We start from the raw sequence: 22,467 nt of genomic DNA on the forward strand, positions 1-22,467 counted from the left end.
TAAAATGTCAACCATCCTTGATGTGACGTGGAAACGGTGGTAATATGTTCTGAGTGGCAACCCGTTTGTTTATTTGTGATTTTCTCCCCATGTTAGAATACCTGTTGATCATGTTTGTTCACACAAACGCCATGTAACCATGAAATTGAACCATTCGGACCGTGGGTGTCATTCTGATTATAACCCATACAGCACGTATATAATCTTGACGTGCATGCCCCACAGTCTTTTGATGGCGAAATTGCAAAACCAGCACGTGCCTTCAGATCACTAATTCAAACAATAAGTGTTGGCGAACCGCATATCTTTCACGGAAGAAAGCAGCAAATATTATTTGTGCATGTGCAATGGTTGCACAACGTGTATAAAACGCTGTAATTGCATTGGAACCAGACTTATATTCAAATTGAACAGGCATAAGTGAGTACATGTTATGTACATGCTGCACGTGGTTATAGAAAACTGTCTGGCCTCTACCGTGATCTGGGGCGGTCGGGTAGCCTAGTGGTTAAAGCGTTCGCTCGTCACGCAGAAGACCCGGGTTCGATTCCCGACATGGGTACAATGTGTGAAGCCCATTTCTGGTGTCCCTCGCCGTGATATTGCTGGAATATTGCTAAAAGCGGCGTAAAACCATACTCACTCACTCACTCACTCTACCGTGATCTGTTAAAGGATCATTTCTGAAGATATGTGAACCTGTTTGATGGGTTGCCTAAGTTGAGAACCAACAAAACCAGCAGATTTTCACAAGAGACCCTTGTGAGATATGTGCAACCGGTAAGGAACAATCTCCCTCTGGTGTAGCTTTGAGTACGTGTGACAAATACGTAATAGTAACACTTAATATAATCTGTCTTCATGTAATCCCCACCATGACTGTTGATCAATACTGGCTTTGTCATGACAACATGCGCTGGTTGCGCCTATTTAATCGATAGTTAAATGGCTAGATAGTTTGTGACCGATGCGATAGTGTGTGTGACAATGGAATAGAGCGAAAACAATTTTGTTTTGTTTTTGTAAGGCGCGTTTCAAGTGTCATAGATAAAAACAGCAAAGGTAACATTTTGTGTATGGAAATACCTCGCCAAAATTGATGATACGTGTCTCTACCTGTATACTTCTTTTTTTTTGCCACACACAGAAGTCGTCTTTATATCTTGCAAGTACAGTAAAGTATGGTTATAACGAACTCAAAGGGACTACTAATTTTAGTTCGTTATAACCGTAGTTCGTTATAAGCATATATACAGTATAACAACAGCAAATAGTCGGGACCCAAAAGTAAGTTCGTTATATCCGTCAGTTCGTTATAAGCGTGTTCGTTATAACCGTAGTTTACTGTAGTCCATATAAGAAGACCCGTATAGACTCCCTGCGTGAGGGCATCATTGCGTTTACACAGAACCCTTACTTATAAATATAAACATTTTTTTGCTTGTTGTTAAACGCCGCACTCAGCAATATTCCAGCTAAATGACGGCGGTCGGTAAATAATCGAGTCTGGACCAGACAATCCAGTGATTGACATAATGAGCATCGATCTACGCAATTGGGATACGATGACATGCACCAACCAAGTCAGCGAGCCTGACCACCCGATCCCATTAGTCGCCTCTTACGACAAGCATGGGTTGCTGAAAACCTATTCTTATAATTGAGATACATTTCGTGTTTATATTCCAAGATTGTAAACAAATCGCCAGATTATTCTGCTCTGCATGTGTCTATTTGTTGACTGTTAAGGAGAACCTGCTCGTAACTGTCAGTTCGTGAATGAGATTCACCGATCCCCGCAGATTCATGGACACAGGCCGATAGTTACCGAGTATTTTCTTTAACTAAAAACAGATCCCTCTGTTTGGACTTTGACAAAACATTTTGTCGATACTATTTGAACGAAAACTCTTTGTAGTATATTTTGTTTGTTTGTTGTTTGACAAATTTTCAATAAATAGTCTAGTCTGGACCAAACAGTCCAGTGACTGACATCATGAGCATCGATCTACACAATTGGGATACGAAGACACTTAATAAACCATGACAGCGAGTCTGACCACCCGATCCCGTTCGTCGCCTCTCCCGACAACCATAGTCAATGTTACTGCAAGCATGGGTTGGCTGAAGACCTATTCTAACTCGGATCTACACGGGTCCTTTGTGCTGTGTGAATCGCCCTTTCGTGATGGATGTGACATGTGTTCCCTGCCGCTGATGTATTTGCGGCAAGCTCTTTCACGGGTTGGTCTTTCCAATGCATAGTCGAAGACTTATAGGGAATAAGAGCCATGAACAAAGATATATTTAGCCTGTCTTTAGTTTTTCTCATCAACAAACTCTAACATGAACATCGTTATATTATTCTCTGAGCCTTTAAAAACAATATAAATATCACAAAATATTTAATAGTTAAATTCACAGAATTCTATCATAAGTGCGTTGCGTAAAGCTCTTGTTTCGAGTCCACATGAGTTAGAGGTGAAATTGGGTTTTAGCATCGAGATCATTGCTCTTATATAGCGATGTTAATGTACGTGTGGGTGTGTTTGTGTAGCTTGCTCTTGGACAATTGTGGACTGTACAGGTTCCATGCTGTGGTTTAACATGGAGACGCCACTCCGGCACAGTAAAGTGACACCGTACATAAGACCAGTCCTTGTTTTAGCCCCTTTAATGCCGAGCGTAAGGCAGAGTAACAAGAAGTACGTCTTTACCGTCTTTTGTTCAATTCGGTATTCACTTCGGTTTATTTCGTAAGTGTAGGCCATTGGCCAATGGTTAAATTTGTACTACAATGGATAGTCATGTGAACAGATCTTATTGTTCTGACAATAATGTAATACGAAGCCGCTTGATAGAAATAGACGTTTTTTTAATTTTCAGTCAGTTGTAGACATAATGATATTATTTTTTTGATGGGTTGGATTTTCACAAAAATTCTTTGGTAAGTGATGCACCAGTAACTTGTTATAACCGGGGCAAACCAACACATATCTCCACACACCCAACATCACAAGCACAACATTATCTTCTGTCACGTGGGAAATTAGCGTATCTCCCAGTTTCAACACGAAGCTGATGCGAAAAACATCTAAACCGAGCAGGCGCCACTCTCAATTTTTTATTAACCTCGGAACCATAGAGCAAAATTGGGACTAAGTCTTGTCAAAGAGGATGTAATTTTGTCAATGGCCTTAAAATTCCAAACATTGCCTTTTCCCGATGTAAACCAGCATTAGACTAACGACTTGACCAGGACAGTCTTCTCGTAAAAGTAACGCCCAAATACTTATAAGAAGACACACTTCAACTTTATACCTTTATAGTACCAAATCTATTTTCTTGACAACACTCCACCTTTCTTAAATTCAACCATCTTTGTTTTATCCAAATTGACGTCCTAATCATAATCATTACAATACTTTTCTAGAACATCAATAAGCTATTATGTCTACATATGGTATCTGAGATTAGAATTATATCGTCTGCAAACAATAACAGGAATATCTCTGTAATATCAGGATGAAGTTCTATTCCTGGTCCAGAATTCTGTTCAACTTCAGCAGCTAGTTCGTTAATGAACATCGCGAATAAGAGGGGGCCTAATACACAACCCTGACGTACTCCTCTTGGACTCCGTAACATTTAAGAAAATGAATCTTTAAACTTCACGCTAGCCTTAAAATAACTGTACAAATAGACTGTATAGCTTCAATCATTTTTGCAAGAAACACCTCTATTTACGAGTACTGACCATAATTTCATCCGATTTAAACTCTCAACAGCTATTGCAAATCGATAAACAAGCCATACACCCTAACCTTAAAATTACTGATGTATACTCTGGATAATACACTTGAATGTAATTATAGGAAAGTGGGCATTATCAAACAACATATTAAACAGCACTGTAAGATATGGGACAAAACTATCATTAGCATCTTTACAAAAATTCTGAATTCTGCGGTTTTATCAAATTTCAAAGAGTTAATAGCACCTCCTCTTGTGAATTTGGGAGTCTTTTTTTATGACGCTGCGTGGGTTCGCACCACCGACCCTCCACTCTCCGGGCAGGCATTTGACCAAGGGGGCGGGTCTCACGATAGAGCATCAGATTGCTGAATTACATGTACAGTTATGTAATTCTGTAATCTGAGAGACCTTTCTTGGCGATTCGGGTTCGGAGTAATCAAACCGACAAACCGATCAAAACGTTGGAATAGCATTTACAAGTAGAGTCAAAGATTTTGATGCACAAAGTAGTCGTAGGTTTTTTTCATAGTCAGAGTACAAGTTGGTCATCCGATCCATATGTATCCACATGTACCGACTACGCCGTGTTACGCCGCTTTTAGCAATATCACGGAAGGGGACATCGGAAATGAGCTTCACACATGGTACCCATGAAAGGAATCGAACCTGGATTTCTGGCGTGACGAGCCAACTTTATCCACTAGGCTACCCCACCGCCCTTCGTCTGTGGCGTGATTGGAATAACAGTAAACCAATATCACACGTCAAGATTTATATTCAACACACCCTCTGGGGTACCCATTTGGTATATAGTACCCTATCCTGATAAACATTACAGGAAAGCTCTATCGGATATCGAGATTTTATTTGAATAACAGGTCAGACGCATCTTTTCCTACAGGCGCGCCTGGTCTTGAAGTTGTTAGCGTTCCCACCACAGCCGCCGTAGTAAAACTTCTTACACTTTTGGGTTTCAGGGTCGTAGTAGAACCGACGTTTCCGCGCCCTGCAGCGTCCGACTTCTGGTTTAAGTTCGCAGACATCTGTCAACCACAAGACAACCTTGTACACATATTAACAGGACATCAACAGTAGAATCGGGTATATCACAATTCCTGGCAGACAAAATAATGTGATGTGGCCATCTTCCATGCCACACATCACTAATATGATTACTGGAAGGAACATACCAAGGTAGTCATTTGGTATATTACACACCCAAACATGCCTAGTGAAAACGTAATGCAATGTGTCATGACTTTGTATAATGTAAGTATTACCTGGGATACAGGTTTTCTCACAGTCTTTGATGGTCTCGAAGTTGTTAGCGTTGCCACCGCAGCCTCCGTAGTAAAACTTCTTACACTTTTGGGTTTCAGGGTCGTAGTGGAACCGACGTTTCCGCGCCCTGCAGCGTCCGACTTCTGGTTTAAGTTCGCAGACATCTGTCAACCACAAGACAACCTTGTACACAAAGTAACAGGACATCAACAGTAGAATCGGGTATATCACAATTCCTGGCAGACAAAATAATGTGATGTGGCCATCTTCCATGCCACACATCACTAATATGATTACTGGAAGGAACATACCAAGGTAGTCATTTGGTATATTACACACCCAAACATGCCTAGTGAAAACGTAATGCAATGTGTCATGACTTTGTATAATGTAAGTATTACCTGGGATACAGGTTTTCTCACAGTCTTTGATGGTCTCGAAGTTGTTAGCGTTGCCACCGCAGCCTCCGAAGTAAAACGTCTGACACTTTTCGGCGTCGGGGTCGTAGAAGAACCGACGTATTCGCGCCCTGCAGTGTCCGACTTCTGGTTTCAGTTTGCAGACTGAATGAAGTAGAAATAGATGTCTTTCAAGGTTGGTTTAAATGGATCTGTACAAAATCGTTATACTGGAAACAGGACAACCTAGCACACATATTAGCAGGACATGAACAGTGTAGTCGGGCATATTATTTGGTTGTTTAACGCCGCACTCAGCAGTATTCCAGCTATATGACGGCGGTCTGTATTACAATCGAATCTGGACCAGACAATTCAGTGATTGACGTCATGATCCACGCGATTGTAATACGATGACATGTATCAACCAAGTCAGCGATCCTGACCACCCGATCCCATTAGTCGCCTCCTACGACAAGCATAGTCGCATTTTACGGCAAACATGGGTTGCTGAAGACCTATTCTACCCCGGATCACGGGTTAATCGCGCATATCATAATACCTGGCATGATCAGAAGAGAACCATTCTGTAGTGTGGCCATTTTTCACTCCACACATAAGAATACTAGGAGGAAACATAACATAAAGAAACAGGATTTAAGGAAAACGTAATGCAATGTGGCATGACTTTGTATAATGTAAGTATTACCTTGGAAACAGGTTTTCTTACAGTCTTCGATGGTCTCGAAGTTGTTAGCGTTGCCACCACAGCCGCCGTATGTAAATGTTTCACACTCCTGGCATGAAGGGTTGAAGTAGAACCTTTGGAATGAAGCCCTACAAGGTCCTGGTACTGGCTCCAGTTTACAGTCTGGAGAAGAGAATATGTCTAAACAAGAACCGAAAAGCCTTAGCACTTCAGCTAACGTATATCGTGCACCTGACAACACTCGCTGCATGATGGCCATATGAAACACCCTGGTATCGCGACATGAGCAGGGATCCCTCCCTGCGCCGATTTTCGGGTAAAAGAAAGGTCTCTAGTTCCTCGTGAATTTCGTAAGAGCACTTCCTTATCATTGCAAGATAGTTCTAATAGTACTAATATTGACAGGATGTTAGAGGGACACCTGGCGTAACAGAACCCTAATAATTTTAACAAAGCACAAGATAAGGATATCACTTGACACACCACACATCTGAATAGTTCTAATACTGAAACATGGCCTAAGGGAACAGTTACTGTCATAGAGCACATAAAAGAAAAAGGAATAAGCTTAGCCCTGTATAACTCACCTTCTTTAGAAGATTGCTGCTGACTTTGTCCAGCCAGGAGAATCATTAAAGCAAAGCCGACGACAACCTTCATCATGGCGGATGTAGACGCTTAACGAAAAAAGAGCAAACACTTTCGAATGTAAAAGAAAGAACAACATTCATATTTCTCCGTTGTCGGCCACGTCCTTAAGTCTCTACAACGGTAATTACCCAGTTGAGATGCAAAGAGGTATATGTAGTACAGTGAACAGTCACATCTCTGATACTGATATTATTCATACCACCTTGCGAGTGTTTCCATGCTCTGACATAAACGAACAGTAAGTCGCCTCAAATATATATAAGTTTGAAAGGTCAGTTACAATTAAATGTGTATATTCTGTTTGTGGCGATGGGCTTAATTTAAAGCCTAGTAAAATATACCAAAATTTCGTAATAGGTCTTTGTAAGACTTTGCCGAAATTTCATATTTTACTAAATACCGTTCATTTTATGCAATTTGATGTTAAACAAGAATATTGGTGTTTCTGTAACTTATATGTTTTCACTCACAAACAATATTTTCCGGACTTTCAGGGAACAGTATAGTTAGAATAATATAGTTACTGATTTTAGAAGATGCACAAAAGGTGCTTTACTTTCAATTCAGATTTATTCACCAACTAACACACACCAAAAAGGAACTGCAACTGATGAGGATAGTAGATACAAATGTATGTACTTTCTTTGAGAATGAGCCTGAAAATAGGAGACATCTCTTTGTATACTGTGAACACGTGAAGGGATTTTGGAATGAGTTGTCGTTATGTTAAAACACACTTGGATATAGACATGACTCTCTCGAAATTTTCCAATATTGTTGGAAAATAATTTTATGAATAATATGATTTTGTCTGCTTAAAGATATATCTACATTTAAAGTATTAAAAACAGTAAACTTCATCTAGAGACAATCTTTGGAATTATTGGGGATACTGTACCAGTGGAAAATATGTGGCTAGAAAAATAATTTTTGCAAAGTTAGAAAGAAAATGGCTAGAACAATTTCTACGAATGTAACAAAATACAATGCACCGGTATTAGATATCATTTACCTTATCCCATGATATTCTGTCCAACATGCTTTTGAAATGTGAGTTACACTGTATATCGCCGAGGTATGCTGTATGGTGAGTGAGTGAGTGAGTGAGTTTGGTTTAACGCCGCTTTTAACAGTATTTCAGTTATATCACGGCGTGTCAGCTTAATGTGGGAGGAAAGCCCGAAGTGATGCAGGTCTCAGACGTTTACCACTTCGGTGAAACCCACGAGCACGGGTATGGTGCTGACAAACCTAGAAACATAATCAGGGCGAACCGGGATTCGAACCCACAATCATAGGTTTCTGGCGTGCCCAAGGGACGCAACTCTGCACAGCGAATCGGGCCACCCGTGCCCCCGTATGCTGTATACCCGTACTGAGTTGAATATGAAAAAATGTTAAAAAAGAAAAACAATCTTGGGAGATTTTAATGCAGATATTCGAACTCACATCAAACCAGTAAATAGACGATCAAAATGTCTACTACGATCGTTACAGGAGAGAAACCTGTCATCAGTTGAACCTATTGATAACCTGCATGACAAAGAGTTAATCTGTACGTACTGTGATAGATACATCGCCTGAGTGTATCAATCAAGTTGTACCGTCGCTTATATCATTTCAAAAGGGGAGTTATTGTCCTTTGGAACAAAATAATCGCCCATTGCATTTATATATTCTTTTAAGGGATTCGTAATTGATTTTTCAAGGTTAGTTTTGCCATTCAATTCCGGGTCATTGATTTCTGAACTCTATGGTTCGATTGTTATAATAGTGAGTGAGTGAGTTGGGTTTAACGCCGCTTTTAACAGTATTCCAGTTATATCACGGCGTGTCAGCTTGATGTGGGAGGAAAGCCCGAAGTGATGCAGGTCTCAGACGTTTACCACTTCGGTGAAACCCACGAGTACGGGTATGGTGCTGTCAAACCTAGAAACATAATCGGGGCGAACCGGGATTCGAACCAACAATCATAGGTTTCTGGCGTGTCCAGGGGACGCAACTCTGCACAGCGAATCGCGGCGCCTTAGACGACTGGGTCACCCGTGCCCCCGATTGTTATAATAGAAAGGACACGATAGTAAAAAGTGCTCTTCTTTTTCCACCCTACCAGAATCGAATCCGGTTCAAAATCGTTCATCAGCTGGCACATTCACGTACATGTTCCACCCCTGACTACGACACGCCTGTAGGGGCCTTTGGTCTTACTTCCCACACCATGCTAACACGCTGTGACATGACCGAAACACTGTTTAAGGGGGCGTTAAACCAAACATACTTCAGTACGTACCTTGGTGAAATCCACGAGTACAGATGCTGAAAACCTTTTGGAATTGGAAACCAAGATCAAAAGCTTATGGCAGGCCAAAGGAATGATTGGGCCATCTTTCCTCCCACATCAAGCTGACACGCCGTGATATAGCTGAAATACTGATCACATGGATGTTACTGTATACTCATTGGCTCACTCACAAACAGGAAATAGAGAGCGTCAGTCCACTCACTATTCTCTGAGCACAATACTGTGCATGCCTCAGATGAGAACAAACAGAGCCATTGATCTTCCATGAACGTCAGCCTCTATTGAGCCTCTATTGAGAATATCCCACTCAGATACAGCATACTCAGTGCCAACCAGTCCTTCTTATATCTTCTTTATGCCGAGCGACAAGCAGTGAAACAACAAGTACGACTTTTAACGTCAACCGGTATAAAGCGTCCGGCCGGGGGGATCGAGCCGACGTGTGTGTGTGTGTGTGTCTGTGTGTGTACAAGGGTGTGTGTGCGTGCGTGCGTGTGTGGTGTCTCTGTGTGTGTGTACAAGGGTGTGTGTGTGTGCGTGCGTGTGTGTGTGTAAGGGGTAAGGGTGTGTGTGTGTGTGTAAGGTGTCTGTGTAGAAGGGTGTGTGTGCGTGCGTGTGGTGTCTGTGTGTGTACAAGGGTGTGTGTGTGTGTGTGGGGGGGGGGGGGGTAAGGGGGTAAGGATGTGTGTGTGTGTGCAAGAGTGTGTGTGTGTGTGCAATGGTGTGTGTGTGTGTGTGTGTACAAGGGTGTGTGTGTGTGTAAGGGGTAAGGGGGGGTGTGTGTGCAAGGGTGTGTGTGTGCACAAGGGTGTGTGTAAGGATGTGTGTGTAAGGGTGTGTGCACGGTTCTGTCGGTAACCTGGGTGTTCAGTACTTGGAATGCATCTATACTTAAATTGTATACATCTTCTGAACAGAAGTCTCAACCGAATTATTATGTGGTATCCGCAAGCGTATTGTAACGAAGGCTGCATTACATTATGCATGCTGTTCCCTCTCACAGAACATGTTCCTAGCATGCAATTCATGCAAGTACGACATCAATTCGGACACTGCAGTCGCTGTATGATACATTAACGTATCATACAGACTATGGCGTATGTTATGTTTCAATTTAAATCAATGCAATAGATTATGACAAACAAGTAAAGTTTTAATAACCATGTCTTAACTCATCATAGGATAATACCATTTTATTCTTATCCACCATTATCCTAATTATCATATGTTTGAACAAAAAGTGACAACTCCCCGATGCCTATGTAATATCAAATGGAGATACTTAATATAATATGATATTAGAAACATACTGAGAAAATAACGCGCACTAGCTAAAGTGCCTTACCTCGTTCATGTCAAGTCATATGTGATGGCGAGTCGAGACCTGGTATTGTTGACGTGAAATTGACCGCGTTCCTTTGAGAAGCATTTCTAAGCACTTTATAGTGTACCAGATAGAATATTGAAATCATACACTTTTAAAGCACATTATCTGAACGATCTGTGCGACACTACTTTCATCTGGTGTGAAAGCTATACATGAAAAAGGTCTGATGATTGTAGATCATTTTCTCCCCTGAGTGAGTGCGTGAGTTACAGTTTAACGTCACATCGGCAATATTTCAGCTATATCGTGACGAGACAAATGTAACAAAATATAAATACGAACTCAATAACAATTACAAATCAGTCAATCCTATTCCTAACTAAAATTTACATTATTAAGCCAAAAATCCTACTTACTTATACCTTAAGAATAAAACTCAGAAGCAGCCTAAAGCAGACGAACAAACCCCTCACTAACCCACTTCAATAAATAATCCCTACAGCATCCTTACACAGTCTACGAGGACAAAAAAAACACCCTTCCAAACCTCCGAACACAATCGGTCAATGTAGCTACACCACATAGCCTACATTGTTTCCTAATTAAATTCACCCGCCCAACACACCTTTATATCAGTTTACCCATGAATTCTAAAGTTGCGACATAATTTAGATCTTTTTTGCCTAAAATCACTAGGGATTGGGGAATTGTTCGACGCCCGAACACGGTAATTTGGTGTGGTCTCCCTCACCTGTAGTGATCTTCTGATCATGCAAGACAATGAGAGCATTCGCGCCAATCACTTATATACTCGCAAGGACACGTAACCTCTGGGTCAACACGTCTAAACGGTGCAGCCACTGGCTAATCCAGTCTGTCACCAACCAATCGGAGCGCACTTACCATACGACCCACGACTGAAAACACTAAATCGGCATGCAGCCGACAAACGCACGTGCCCGCACGTGGGGCAAGATCTGAAACGTGCTGTCCCAAGCGAACTACATATCGATAAGGAGCTATTAACCACGTAAATGCTACAATCTATCCTACATAATCAGAGGAAATTTCAATATTTCTACACCTGATTAAAAAATCCTTGATGCCTGAAACTTTGAAATATTGATCCCCTGTGATGGAAAAATCGATGCAGTCAAGCAGGACATGCTTGACCGTGATTCTTTCATCACAAGGGATGCAGAATGGAGGATCCTCACCTTTTAATAAATATTCATGAGTATATCGAGAATGGTCAATACGACATCAAATCTGGACTGACAACCCACGGAGGTACATGTATAACCGATATTTGCTTTTATTGCATGTAATTTATTTATACCCACTAATTTTGCATTAGGTCTTTGACATAGCATATAATTACAGGTTTATAATCTTTTTATGGTATAAGAAGTGGTGTCACAGATTTGTTGAGAGCTGCTTTTGTTGCAGCATCAACCATAGTGTTACCAGTGATTCCAACATGACTGGGCAACCAGCAAAAGATGATGTCGTATTGGCCAGTAGCAAGGTCATTATATAGTTCTAAAATACCTAAAGTGAATAGATGGCTTGAAGAGCTCGATTTTATTGCCAGTAGACACGATAATGAATCTGAAGAGATGATGGGCTGTGTTTGGATATATTCCAAAGCAGTTAATATTGCTTTGGCTTCAGCAGTTTAAATTGAGCTGTGGTCTGGTAATCGGGATGATACAGTTTTTGATCCAATGACAGCAGCACTAGAGACTTTGCTACCATCCTTGGATCCATTTGTAAAAATGAAACGGTGGGATTCATATTTATTTCTAACTTGTATTTATTCTTGTTGATATATACTCTTCAAAAAAAGAAACTTGACAGATGTAAAACCACTTTTTGCCAAATATCTAAAATACGAGTTAAATACATTAAATGAGAACCAAATAAGTCAAACAGAAAGATGATGTGTCTATAATTCGCGAAAACACATGTAGCGTTTGGGGATCAATTTTACAGCTTCATCCAAACGAAACCGCCTGTAAAAAACGTGCAGCACAGGATCCTGCATTTAGGCATGCAGGCCCCCCTGCTGAATGGGTATAAAAATCCACATCAACGGCTGTTCATACAGTCCTTATAACGGCAGTAGAGGCGGTGACAGAATGCCAAGACTGAATGCAGCTCAACGGAACAACGCCATTTGGGAGATTACAAGCTGGAGCAACTCAGCAAGAAGTGGCCAGGCACTTTGGCGTATCCAGACAGACAATCTCCGCACTGTGGACCCGATACATCAACACCAACAGAGTTGACGACAGACCAAGGTCAGGAAGACCAAGGGTGACAACCCAAGCACAAGATCGATACATCCGGCTGCGACACCTCCGAGACCGCACTACCACAGCCACGTCTATACCCACACAGATCCCTGGGGTACGCAGAATATCAGATCAAACGGTACGCAACTGCTGAGGCTGGATTTTTTGCACGAAGACCTGTTCGACGTCATGTATTGACCCCACGTCATCTGGCGGACCGTCTGCTTTGGTGCCAACAGAGGGTTAGATGGGCACGTGCAAGGTGGAGAAATGTACTGTTTACTGACGAGTCCCGTTTCCTACTCACACATGCTGATGGGCGCGCACGTGTTTACAGACGTCGGGGTGAACGTTACGCCCCCAACTGTGTGCAGCAGGTTGCCCCATTTGGCGGCGGGAGTGTCATGGTATGGGCCGGAATTCATCACGGTGGTAGGACACCTCTCGTGCATGTGGCAGGTGCATTGACAGGTGTGCGTTACAGAGACTTGATCCTACAGCCTTACGTTCTTCCTCACGTCAACGTTCAAGGCGGAAAGTTCCAGCAGGACAACGCTCGACCGCATATTGCACGTGTTTGTCAGGACTTCTTACAGCACAACAACATCCAGACATTACCTTGGCCAGCGCGGTCACCAGATTTGTCCCCGATTGAGCATCTGTGGGACGAGTTGGATCGACGCGTTCGCAGAAGGAATCCACCGCTCCAAACACTTCCGGCGCTTCTTGATGCACTTCAGCATGAATGGCAGCACATCCAACAGCGTGTTATTGACAACTTGATTGCATCTATGGGTCGTCGGTGTCAAGCGGTGATTGATGAACGTGGTGGGCACAACCGATACTGACATTTTCTGTACCCCTGTGACATTAACTGTTTCGTGTACGTGTGTTTTTCTAGGTGACACGATTAATGTTTTGAACATTGTGTACATTGATCTTCAAACAGTGTTTCAATTATGGTTTCTGTGTCCTATTTTGAACAATCGCATTATATTACATTTTGAAAGTCAGTGTCAAGTTTCTTTTTTTTAAGAGTATATATCCAGACAACAAACGCCATGATTTGGGAAGTAACCGTAGCGCTACGACTATCTTAACTCCCTCAGTATAGTTTTTAACGAGTCAAATTTCTGTATCAAGACATGTGACCGGTAAGTCTCGAACACTTTAAACCTTTATCACAAGCAGAGTAGTGCGGGGTTTTCAGTTGACCTAGGCAAATCGCCATTACTCTGTTTACCCTGTCTTGTTTAGCAGTTGTATTTTGAGCGATGGAGCGAGTAAACTTATGTGAGTATCATATCTTGTGTTGCGTTTATCCTTGTGTGTGCGTGTGTGCCGGTACATGAATGCTTATTGGGACAGCTAGGAGTAACAGTCGTCAGACCCCTCACTCCTTGACTTTGCGACCCTTCCCTGACCAGATGAGTGCAGGACACGGGCCGGCAATAAGTTTAGGTAACTGTTGTAGGGTCTTTCGGCGCCCCGAACGCAGTTACGACACTCCTGAGAATTAGCTACATGAATGTTTTAGTTTGTTGTTGAGTTAAGTTGGGTTTAACGCCGCTTTTAACCGTATGCCAGTCATATCACGGCGTGTCAGCTTAATGTGGGAGGAAAGCCCGAAGTGATGCAGGTCTCAGACGTTTACCTCTTCGGTGAAACCCACGAGCACGGGTATGGTGCGGACAAACCTAGAAACATAATCGGGGCGAACCGGGATTCGAACCCACAATCATAGGTTTCTGGCGTGCCCAAGGGACGCAACTCTGCACGGCGAATCGCGGCGCCTTAGACGACTGGGCCACCACGTTATTTCAAACATTTGTCATTTGGACCTCGGATTACACGTTCATTTCCCAGCATGAATAAATTTGGATATAATATTCCTTCTTGGGAGTATTGCCTGCAGCTACAGCATTTGGTGTCCACATTTCACAACTATTGAGATACAATCGAACATACTTCTACGAGGATATCAAAAAGTATCATTCGACCCTAGCTTGGGTTGTTTGATGACGTTAACAACAGTCAATGCCTTAGTAAAGCTTTCAGAGAGTTGTATAGTAGACATGTGGAGGACATTTTCAAGTTTTACGCATCAGTGACAAAATACGATGCAAATGCCCATTTGACTTGTACCATATATTCCCGTGTTTGTTCAGTTGCACAATTGACTTGACCTTGCATGTATTTGTGTCGGTGACTTGCTTTTGCACTTGCTTACCTTTTCGCGAACACCTGGTATCCTCACTATTTGATAGTGTTTGATAAACACATGTTTATGACACAGTCGGAAATGAGAGAAAGATGAGGTAGAGGTACATTGAAATAGATTGTGGATCAACTGCCTCTATATCAAAATAACATCGTCACGATGGTTAACAATAACCACTCCCAGCCAGCTGTTCAGACTGACATATAGGTAAGTGTTAGTCATAGTGAGTAAAAATGTTAACGTGGGATCGGGATTTTGTCTGCCACATATAAATGAATAGTGTTATTCATAACTCTGTCTATAACGTAAATTGCATATGAATTAAAAGTAATAGAGGTGCATTGTTTATTAAATATCCGATCACAAATATCATATCAAAACCCAGACATCACGGACAAACCAAACCTTTTTTTAGTAGTTTGTAACCCCAGATGGTGTTATTAATCAATACTCATATCGACTACAACTATTGTCGTCGAAAGTTACAGAGACATTTTTTTTTACGGTGGGTGATTATATAGTTGTTCCCGTAAATTACGTAACAGCTTGTTTGCTAGCTGGGACGTTGCCACAATCCCACGTGTGACATTCTGTTCATGTATTTACATGTGAAACGTGTAGCAGAGTAATTTATTGTAGTTTGTCCGACGTTTCAGACTTACTAAGCATTCACCTGACAAAGGTGTTTCTTACATATTTTACAAAGATAAATATAACACAAGAAATATCTTCTAAAAGCAGAGTTCATTGTACGAATCCGACTTTATTATTAATAGGTGTTTATGGATGACTATCAAATATACCAGAAGCTTAAGTTAAAATCAAACGATGATTCGAAGATACGAAATGGAAGCAATCAGCCACCACAGTTTACAGTAGAAACTTTTCACAATTTTACCCATTCTTAGAAAAGGTATGTAATTGAACAATTCACCAATATGGAGAAATAGCCATGTCTTAGTTTCTAACAAACACTTCAAATACATAACATTTAACATGTCATATGATATTAAGGAATATCCAAAATAATGAACTATAAAACCAAGAATGAAAATTTAGCACGTTTATTAACCCAAAACTATTTATAATATGCACTACTGTTCCCATACATTTGATATGTGCATGTTGCACATTAAACCGCAAACAATGCTTACACTCAGATATTGCACAATATAATATGAGGTGTACTCTTGTAATGAGTGTATCCCACGACTATGGAATACTGTAAGGAACATTTTCGCGATTTCGTATTCTCGCGATCTCGACCTTTGGAAACGAGCTAAACATGCCCAAAACACGAGAATGCGAGAACGCGAGATTTTGCAGAAATATCGCGTTCTCGCGATCTCTCATTCTCGTGTTTTTGATACATAGCACTTTTTGTCAAAAGCCGACAACGCGAGAATGCTACATTTGGACATGATGAAAAATCGCGAAATCTCGACTTGTCAAATTAGGCCCCCCAAAACCCGAAATCGGGAGAATGCGACATTTCATTTTCTTGCGATCTCGCGTTCTCGTTTTTTTAGACGCTGTCCGTGCGCATGCGTAATATCATAATGTCAAGGCGCATGCGCACGTTAGTAGCCCTGTGGTCATGTTTCTTTCATGCTCTTCATTCTCCAAGTAGCATTTAGCAAACGTATGACTTGAGTTTGAAAATGCTATGTAATTTACATACACGAAGTCACATGTAGAGTAGAATAGAGTCCTCACCCTTTGGTAAAGCTTCCTATGTACTTTAAATTAAAACCCTCAACATGCATGGAAAACACATATGGAGCAGGACAAGGTCACAGCCTCTCTAGCTACTTGCCTCACTCTGTGCTTGCTAAGAGTTGACAGATGCACGTTTTAAGTGTAAAGAAAAATACAGCTTAAAACATATCGGCTTATTGGCGATGAATCCGGATCCGGATCGGAATTGGTCCCTAACAAACTGATACTTATACTTAGACTTTTACTTATGTTCGAGGCAATTGAATGTTTGGTTGTTGGCGTGTCAACGTGCTCTGATGGCGTGACTCGTTCTTATAACGGGAATATTGCTCAGTGCGGGGTTAAACAGCACACACATACACTTTTTCAAACTAGAGAGCTGAAGCCATTTCAAATAGAGGCCCTATACATATGTCGTTCAAACCAGCTAACTCACTCTGTTTCGAATATTTAGCGCAAAATATATATATTAACCAGCTGTGAGTTGAGATATCAGAATTCCACAAGAAGTCGAGTAAGGAGGATAAAGGACCCCTCACTGATTAGGTTCTTGTTCACTTAGGAAATTCATTAGCCATGTTAGATGACATAACTAAAGGCCAGCTGCGATAAAGGTCGGTGGCCCCGGCTGATCGAAGGGCTAAACTGGACTTATTGTGGTATTAGCGCACTGACTCACTGGAATGAACACAACAAAACGCAGACCCACAAGTGAATGATGGCAAACATAAATCTTCTCTTGGAATGCCATTAAAACTATATATTTTTTGTGAACTTGTATCCATTCTAACTACATGATTCAGTGAATTAAATAACAAATTGCTTTTGAATCAAACATGGATAGACCAACCAGGAAAGATATCGATGGAACCAGTTAAATTCACAGCACGGTAGAAAATAGTGTTTAGTAATACTTGATGTACCATATGTACATATCCATTGCAGTAATGGATATACCAGTTTTTAATTATAATAAATAAACGATAGTGTTAACTATGATATATCCAATAGAATCCAAATGGAGACCAAAGCAATGCTTGATTTCAGGGCCAAAACTGAGGCAATCTAGACTTGCCAAATCATTCTTGACTTGAGTTGGAATCATTTTCATATTGACTCTCTTGGGTCTGGGAGACACACAACGCTGTCAGTATCTCACGGAGAACTGACGAGTAGAGAGAATCCCCCTTGGGTCAGACTGGGCCAGTGTAATCGGTATCCTCCCATCAGTTTCGCGTCCCATTTGTAATACACCTTAAAACAACGTAGGTCATGGCGGAAGGCACTGACTGGTCTACCCTATGTTACCTAAGTATAAGAATGGAGTGATTCAAGAAAAGCAGAAAAAGTAATCTTTAACTTTATGTATATAAAACCGTAGAAAAGTAAACTTGTACTTTATTTATGTGAAGTATATACACATAATGACGTTAACATGTTATAATAAACATTCTTTATTTGCACTGGAAGTGGCACTGATTAATTAATTGATTGTCTCTGAATAGTCTTTGTGCACTCCAACCCTGCATTGAAGCCTTCAGCAAACTCGGTAAAGAACAACTTCCCTTCAAACAAACACAGGCATATTTTGATAAATGAAACATCTTCGTGTGCATTAATGGAATCACAAAATGTCTATATCGTTTGCAGAACCGTTCCAGATAACAATACTCTCTGTCAATGCTTTCAACATGTTCATACATTTCATATATAGTATATTGACATGGTCCCAGCTGGCAAACAAGAGTTCTGAGAGCTGAGAGCTTACTGTCTCGACCTAAGTTCATCTATTCATCTGAGGCAACAACTTCTGTTTGAAAACAACTGCTTCATCACTGATTTTCAGTGATCCATTAATCAACGTCAACGTTTACGCCAAAAGGAATTTGTTTTGTTGGAAAAATCGAAATTGGTTATTCTCTAGCATTGATGTTTCACATTTCTCTGATTGTTTACGACATGAGTATTGGTTGATAACAACAGCTGGTGTCACATGACACCCAATAGTATGTGTATGCCTGAAGTAAATAATATTTTATTCAGGAAACAATAGTTATAATAAGTTACGTTAGTTAAGTTAAGTTAGAATAAGTTACCGGAACAGACTAAATGTTTATATTTCCCTTTAAAATAAGACGTGTTTCAACACACAAAATTGTTAAACAAACACATGTTGTACTTGCCCATGTAGCCGTCGTATACAGGTAAAATATATAAATGTTATGTACAGTCAAGTGTGGAATTGAATACAGTAGTGAAATAAGGAACGTGTTCATGAGGCGAGACATTTCAAAACAATATACAATATAAGGTGTTCTTTGGTTGACTACAAAATACAGTTTTTACACATGCACATACCTCAGCTACATTATGAATTATCTATATATTTCATAATATGTTCTTATCTTTAAATACACACATCTAAAATCAATCAATATCCCTGAAATACAATTGTCTTAGTTAAAATTATTAAACTAGGCAATCTAGACTTGTCATATAATTCTTTACTTGCAGTCCGTTTCAAATTTATTCTCTAGGATCTGGCGACAGATAGACTGACACGTCGTCAATGAAAACATTTCTATAAAATATATTTTTTTTATTCGAAAGAACCTTTCCCCTTCTGCTGTTTTGGAATCAACTAAACTTGACTTGGTTAGGATGATCTAGACTTGCCTAGGGTTTTAGTGAAACAGAATCCCTAAAAAATATAAATTCGGCAAAAAACTTTATTTGTTGTCTGAGTCTGATTTGAATTTGCTGAATCATGCAAAAGTCTGTTGTGAGTTTTAGTACACCCACTGATACCACATTGTGTGATGAAATTACGCTTTGCCACAAGATAAGTGTAACCAAGACACCGAAAACATTGTGCTTTTTGGCATTGTCCCATCTATCAGAGACACTCATGTTCCTGAACTCTCTTCACCTCCACAAATCATGACTATCTCCACTGACTAATACATGAAGTGTTTCTTTTAAAGGGAGTGCTTTGATACAACTTGTTAGTGACAAATGTACAAGGACTTTTACCTTTGTAATCTGTCGTTTTTCCTTTTTGTACAGTTTCAGACGCCATGGTCTGATACTCAGATTCTTGTAGTATCCATTTTATCAGAGATTCTACACTTTCTTGGCGTTCACTGTCGTTATGCCAGCTTTGATATTGCGCTGTCATTGTTTCAGTCATTTTCTTGAGCACAATTTTGTACATTAATCCATTGCCTATCAGCTTCTGTCAGGTTAGCAACTGCCATGTCCAACACATCTGCAAATTTCCTCAGGTCCTTCGCACAGCCTTGGCGAAAAGGTTTGAAATTACTCAGTGTTTTGAACTGTAAGGAAATCCGTCTTCTCGTTCCTCCAAACTTTCGTTCCAAACGCTCTAAAGCCATGTCATACACCACTGCTCTATGTCCTAACCATTGAATTACTTTCAAAGCACTACCTGAAGTATTTCCGTAATTGCATAAGTTTATACTCTGCAGTACCTGGGGAACGATCGATCCATGTGACAAATGCAGCTTTCCAGCTTTGATAAATTTTGACGTCACCAGAGAACACTGGAATCGACAACCGTTTAAGATGCTTCCACATATCATTTCCTATTGCTTGACTTTCCGACTGTGGCATAACATAACTTGGCATTACACCACAAGTTGGTTGTCTAGGCAATGTGGTTGTTTGAGGTTCATGAGTGGATTCTACAGAAACATTACTTTTGACCTCCGTGATCCTGTCATTAAACAGCCTATCAATTGTGTAAAATGACCGTGATATAACATCTGACCTTTGAGCTAGGTGACTTTGTGCTGTGTTTATAACTTCAGCAGTTTCAGAATCAATAAACTTATTTCAGTTTCAGTTTGTACTACTTTCTCACAGTTTATCACCAGCATAAGCCATTGTAGGCTTTACCATGACAGCTATTGCCTTGGCTTAAAGAGAATTTATCTAGTCTAACAGTTCTCCCACGACATCTCTTTACTGTCCAAACTGATTTGTGTAACTAACTCTCAGAAACTCCCATGTCCAAATCGTTAACAAGGTCTTCACGGAAAGCACGTACTTTCCACGATACAGGGTGTGTTTGGTACACTAAGCACGATTGGGACATGTGAGTTTCTGTGAAGTAGCACGTGTTTTTCACAAAACCCTCCTGATCATCATAGTTTTGGCAGCGTATCGAATTTACTTAACACACAGGAATACAATACATGTAATATGGTATGCTGTATGTAGTGTTGGTTGTGAAGTCATTTTTGCCATGCGTTGACTTGTATGTTCCCGTGTTTTTTTGGTATATTTTTCAGGTGAACAATTGACTTGCCTTTGCATGTGTTTGTGACGGGTGCCAGTGGTGGGACAAGATAGGCTCACCTTTTTGCGAACACCTGGTGTCATCAGTATTTGATAGTGATTCATAAACACATGCTCATGATATAGTCGGAATCGTACAATCAATGAGTTTAAACATCTTTGTATACTTTTAGTCTCCTTAGTACAATCGACTCTGCCTTTAGCAAAGAATTCGTATGAAGATGGAAAGGGTTTTGTCGCTTTGAATCATCTAATATTTGCATAAATTTACATAAAGTTGTCATTTGTTGAAAATTCGAATGAAATCCGCTATTTATTCAAGATGTAACATCACGAAGGTCACATGGGTTTTTACGTCTATGAAGGTGAGACTAGTGCAAACGCTTCATGCGATGTATCTATATTATTCCGCTTCATTACACTTGGTATTCCGAATGATTAGAACAGAGTGTATGATTTATGCAGCATGAAATACATAAGTATGTGTGATGATAAGTGTATTATGTTTGATGTGTCAGATAAAATGTTACCTAAACAGTAATGCGCAATATAAGGAACTTTGAAAGTTACTTCTGTGGCACGACTTGTGATTTGTCTATGCGTTCGTGTCAACACAACTTCAGTGGTAGTCACACATTCATCGATTATACTATAATTAGTTTAATTCCCTCAATACAACAAACAAATAACTAACAGTTGATAGCAGGGAAGCTAACGCTTCTTTGAATGGTATTTCAGCCATCTTCATAGCTGTCATCTAAATAAGGGAGAAACCCACAAGCACGTATATGGTGCTGACAAACCATGAAACATAACCAGAGCGAGCTTCCACTAATGATTTTTGGATCTGGCACGCGAAAGTGACCCAACTCTGCAGAGCGAATGTGACTCGGACAAAGCCAAGGTTCTTTTTAAAAAAAAGTAATTCTGAGACATGCATTATCAAAACATCAAAATCTTGTTCAGATTGACAGCCTCTTTGATGAATTCTTCCGATATATTTTGTAGCAAAACTTGGTAAACATGATTTAAATGGAAGCGATAAAACACTTTTTACAAACATAAGAAGTCTCTAGTGAAAGCAGAGTCGATTGTGTGATTTCTACTATACCATAAATATGTCTTTATGGAACACAAAACACAAACAATGATGACACCTGGTGTCCGGTGTTCATGAATGCAACATGGGATATGGTGAAATGTACGCTGACAATGACTCTGGCTTGTCGTTCACTGACGACCGACACCCACTTTAACTTTTAGATTTATACGCATCAATACATACATACTTGAAATGTAATACTGGATACACGTCTCCGTCATCACGAGAGTACTGTGTACATTCAGTAGCCATCTTGGACACTCAGTCCTAATTGGAGTCGTTGGAAACAAGCACTGAGTATTGACATGGAAATCATTTGGGGTACCCTGTTAGTAGACCCCCGTTTCCTTGCCAAACATATAAAGACATTAGAGGAAACCCACA

General features: G+C 40.4%; 1 protein-coding gene across 1 annotated transcript; it reads right to left on the bottom strand.

Annotated features, from left to right (window-relative positions):
• Nucleotides 1-4,602: 4,602 nt before the first annotated feature.
• Nucleotides 4,603-11,201, bottom strand: LOC124145644 (carboxypeptidase inhibitor SmCI-like). Its single transcript, XM_048402837.1, has 6 exons — nt 11,176-11,201; nt 6,732-6,821; nt 6,145-6,306; nt 5,439-5,600; nt 5,037-5,201; nt 4,603-4,799 (listed from the first exon to the last, which is right to left on the bottom strand). Exons 2-6 carry the CDS (start codon nt 6,805-6,807, stop codon nt 4,636-4,638), a joined length of 729 nt encoding a protein of 242 aa, XP_048258794.1. The 5' UTR covers nt 6,808-6,821; nt 11,176-11,201; the 3' UTR covers nt 4,603-4,635.
• Nucleotides 11,202-22,467: the final 11,266 nt, after the last annotated feature.

Source organism: Haliotis rufescens, unplaced genomic scaffold (genome assembly GCF_023055435.1).
Source record: "Haliotis rufescens isolate VD_foot unplaced genomic scaffold, xgHalRufe1.0.p SCAF_3, whole genome shotgun sequence".
Classification (NCBI taxonomy): Eukaryota; Metazoa; Mollusca; class Gastropoda; order Lepetellida; family Haliotidae; genus Haliotis; species Haliotis rufescens.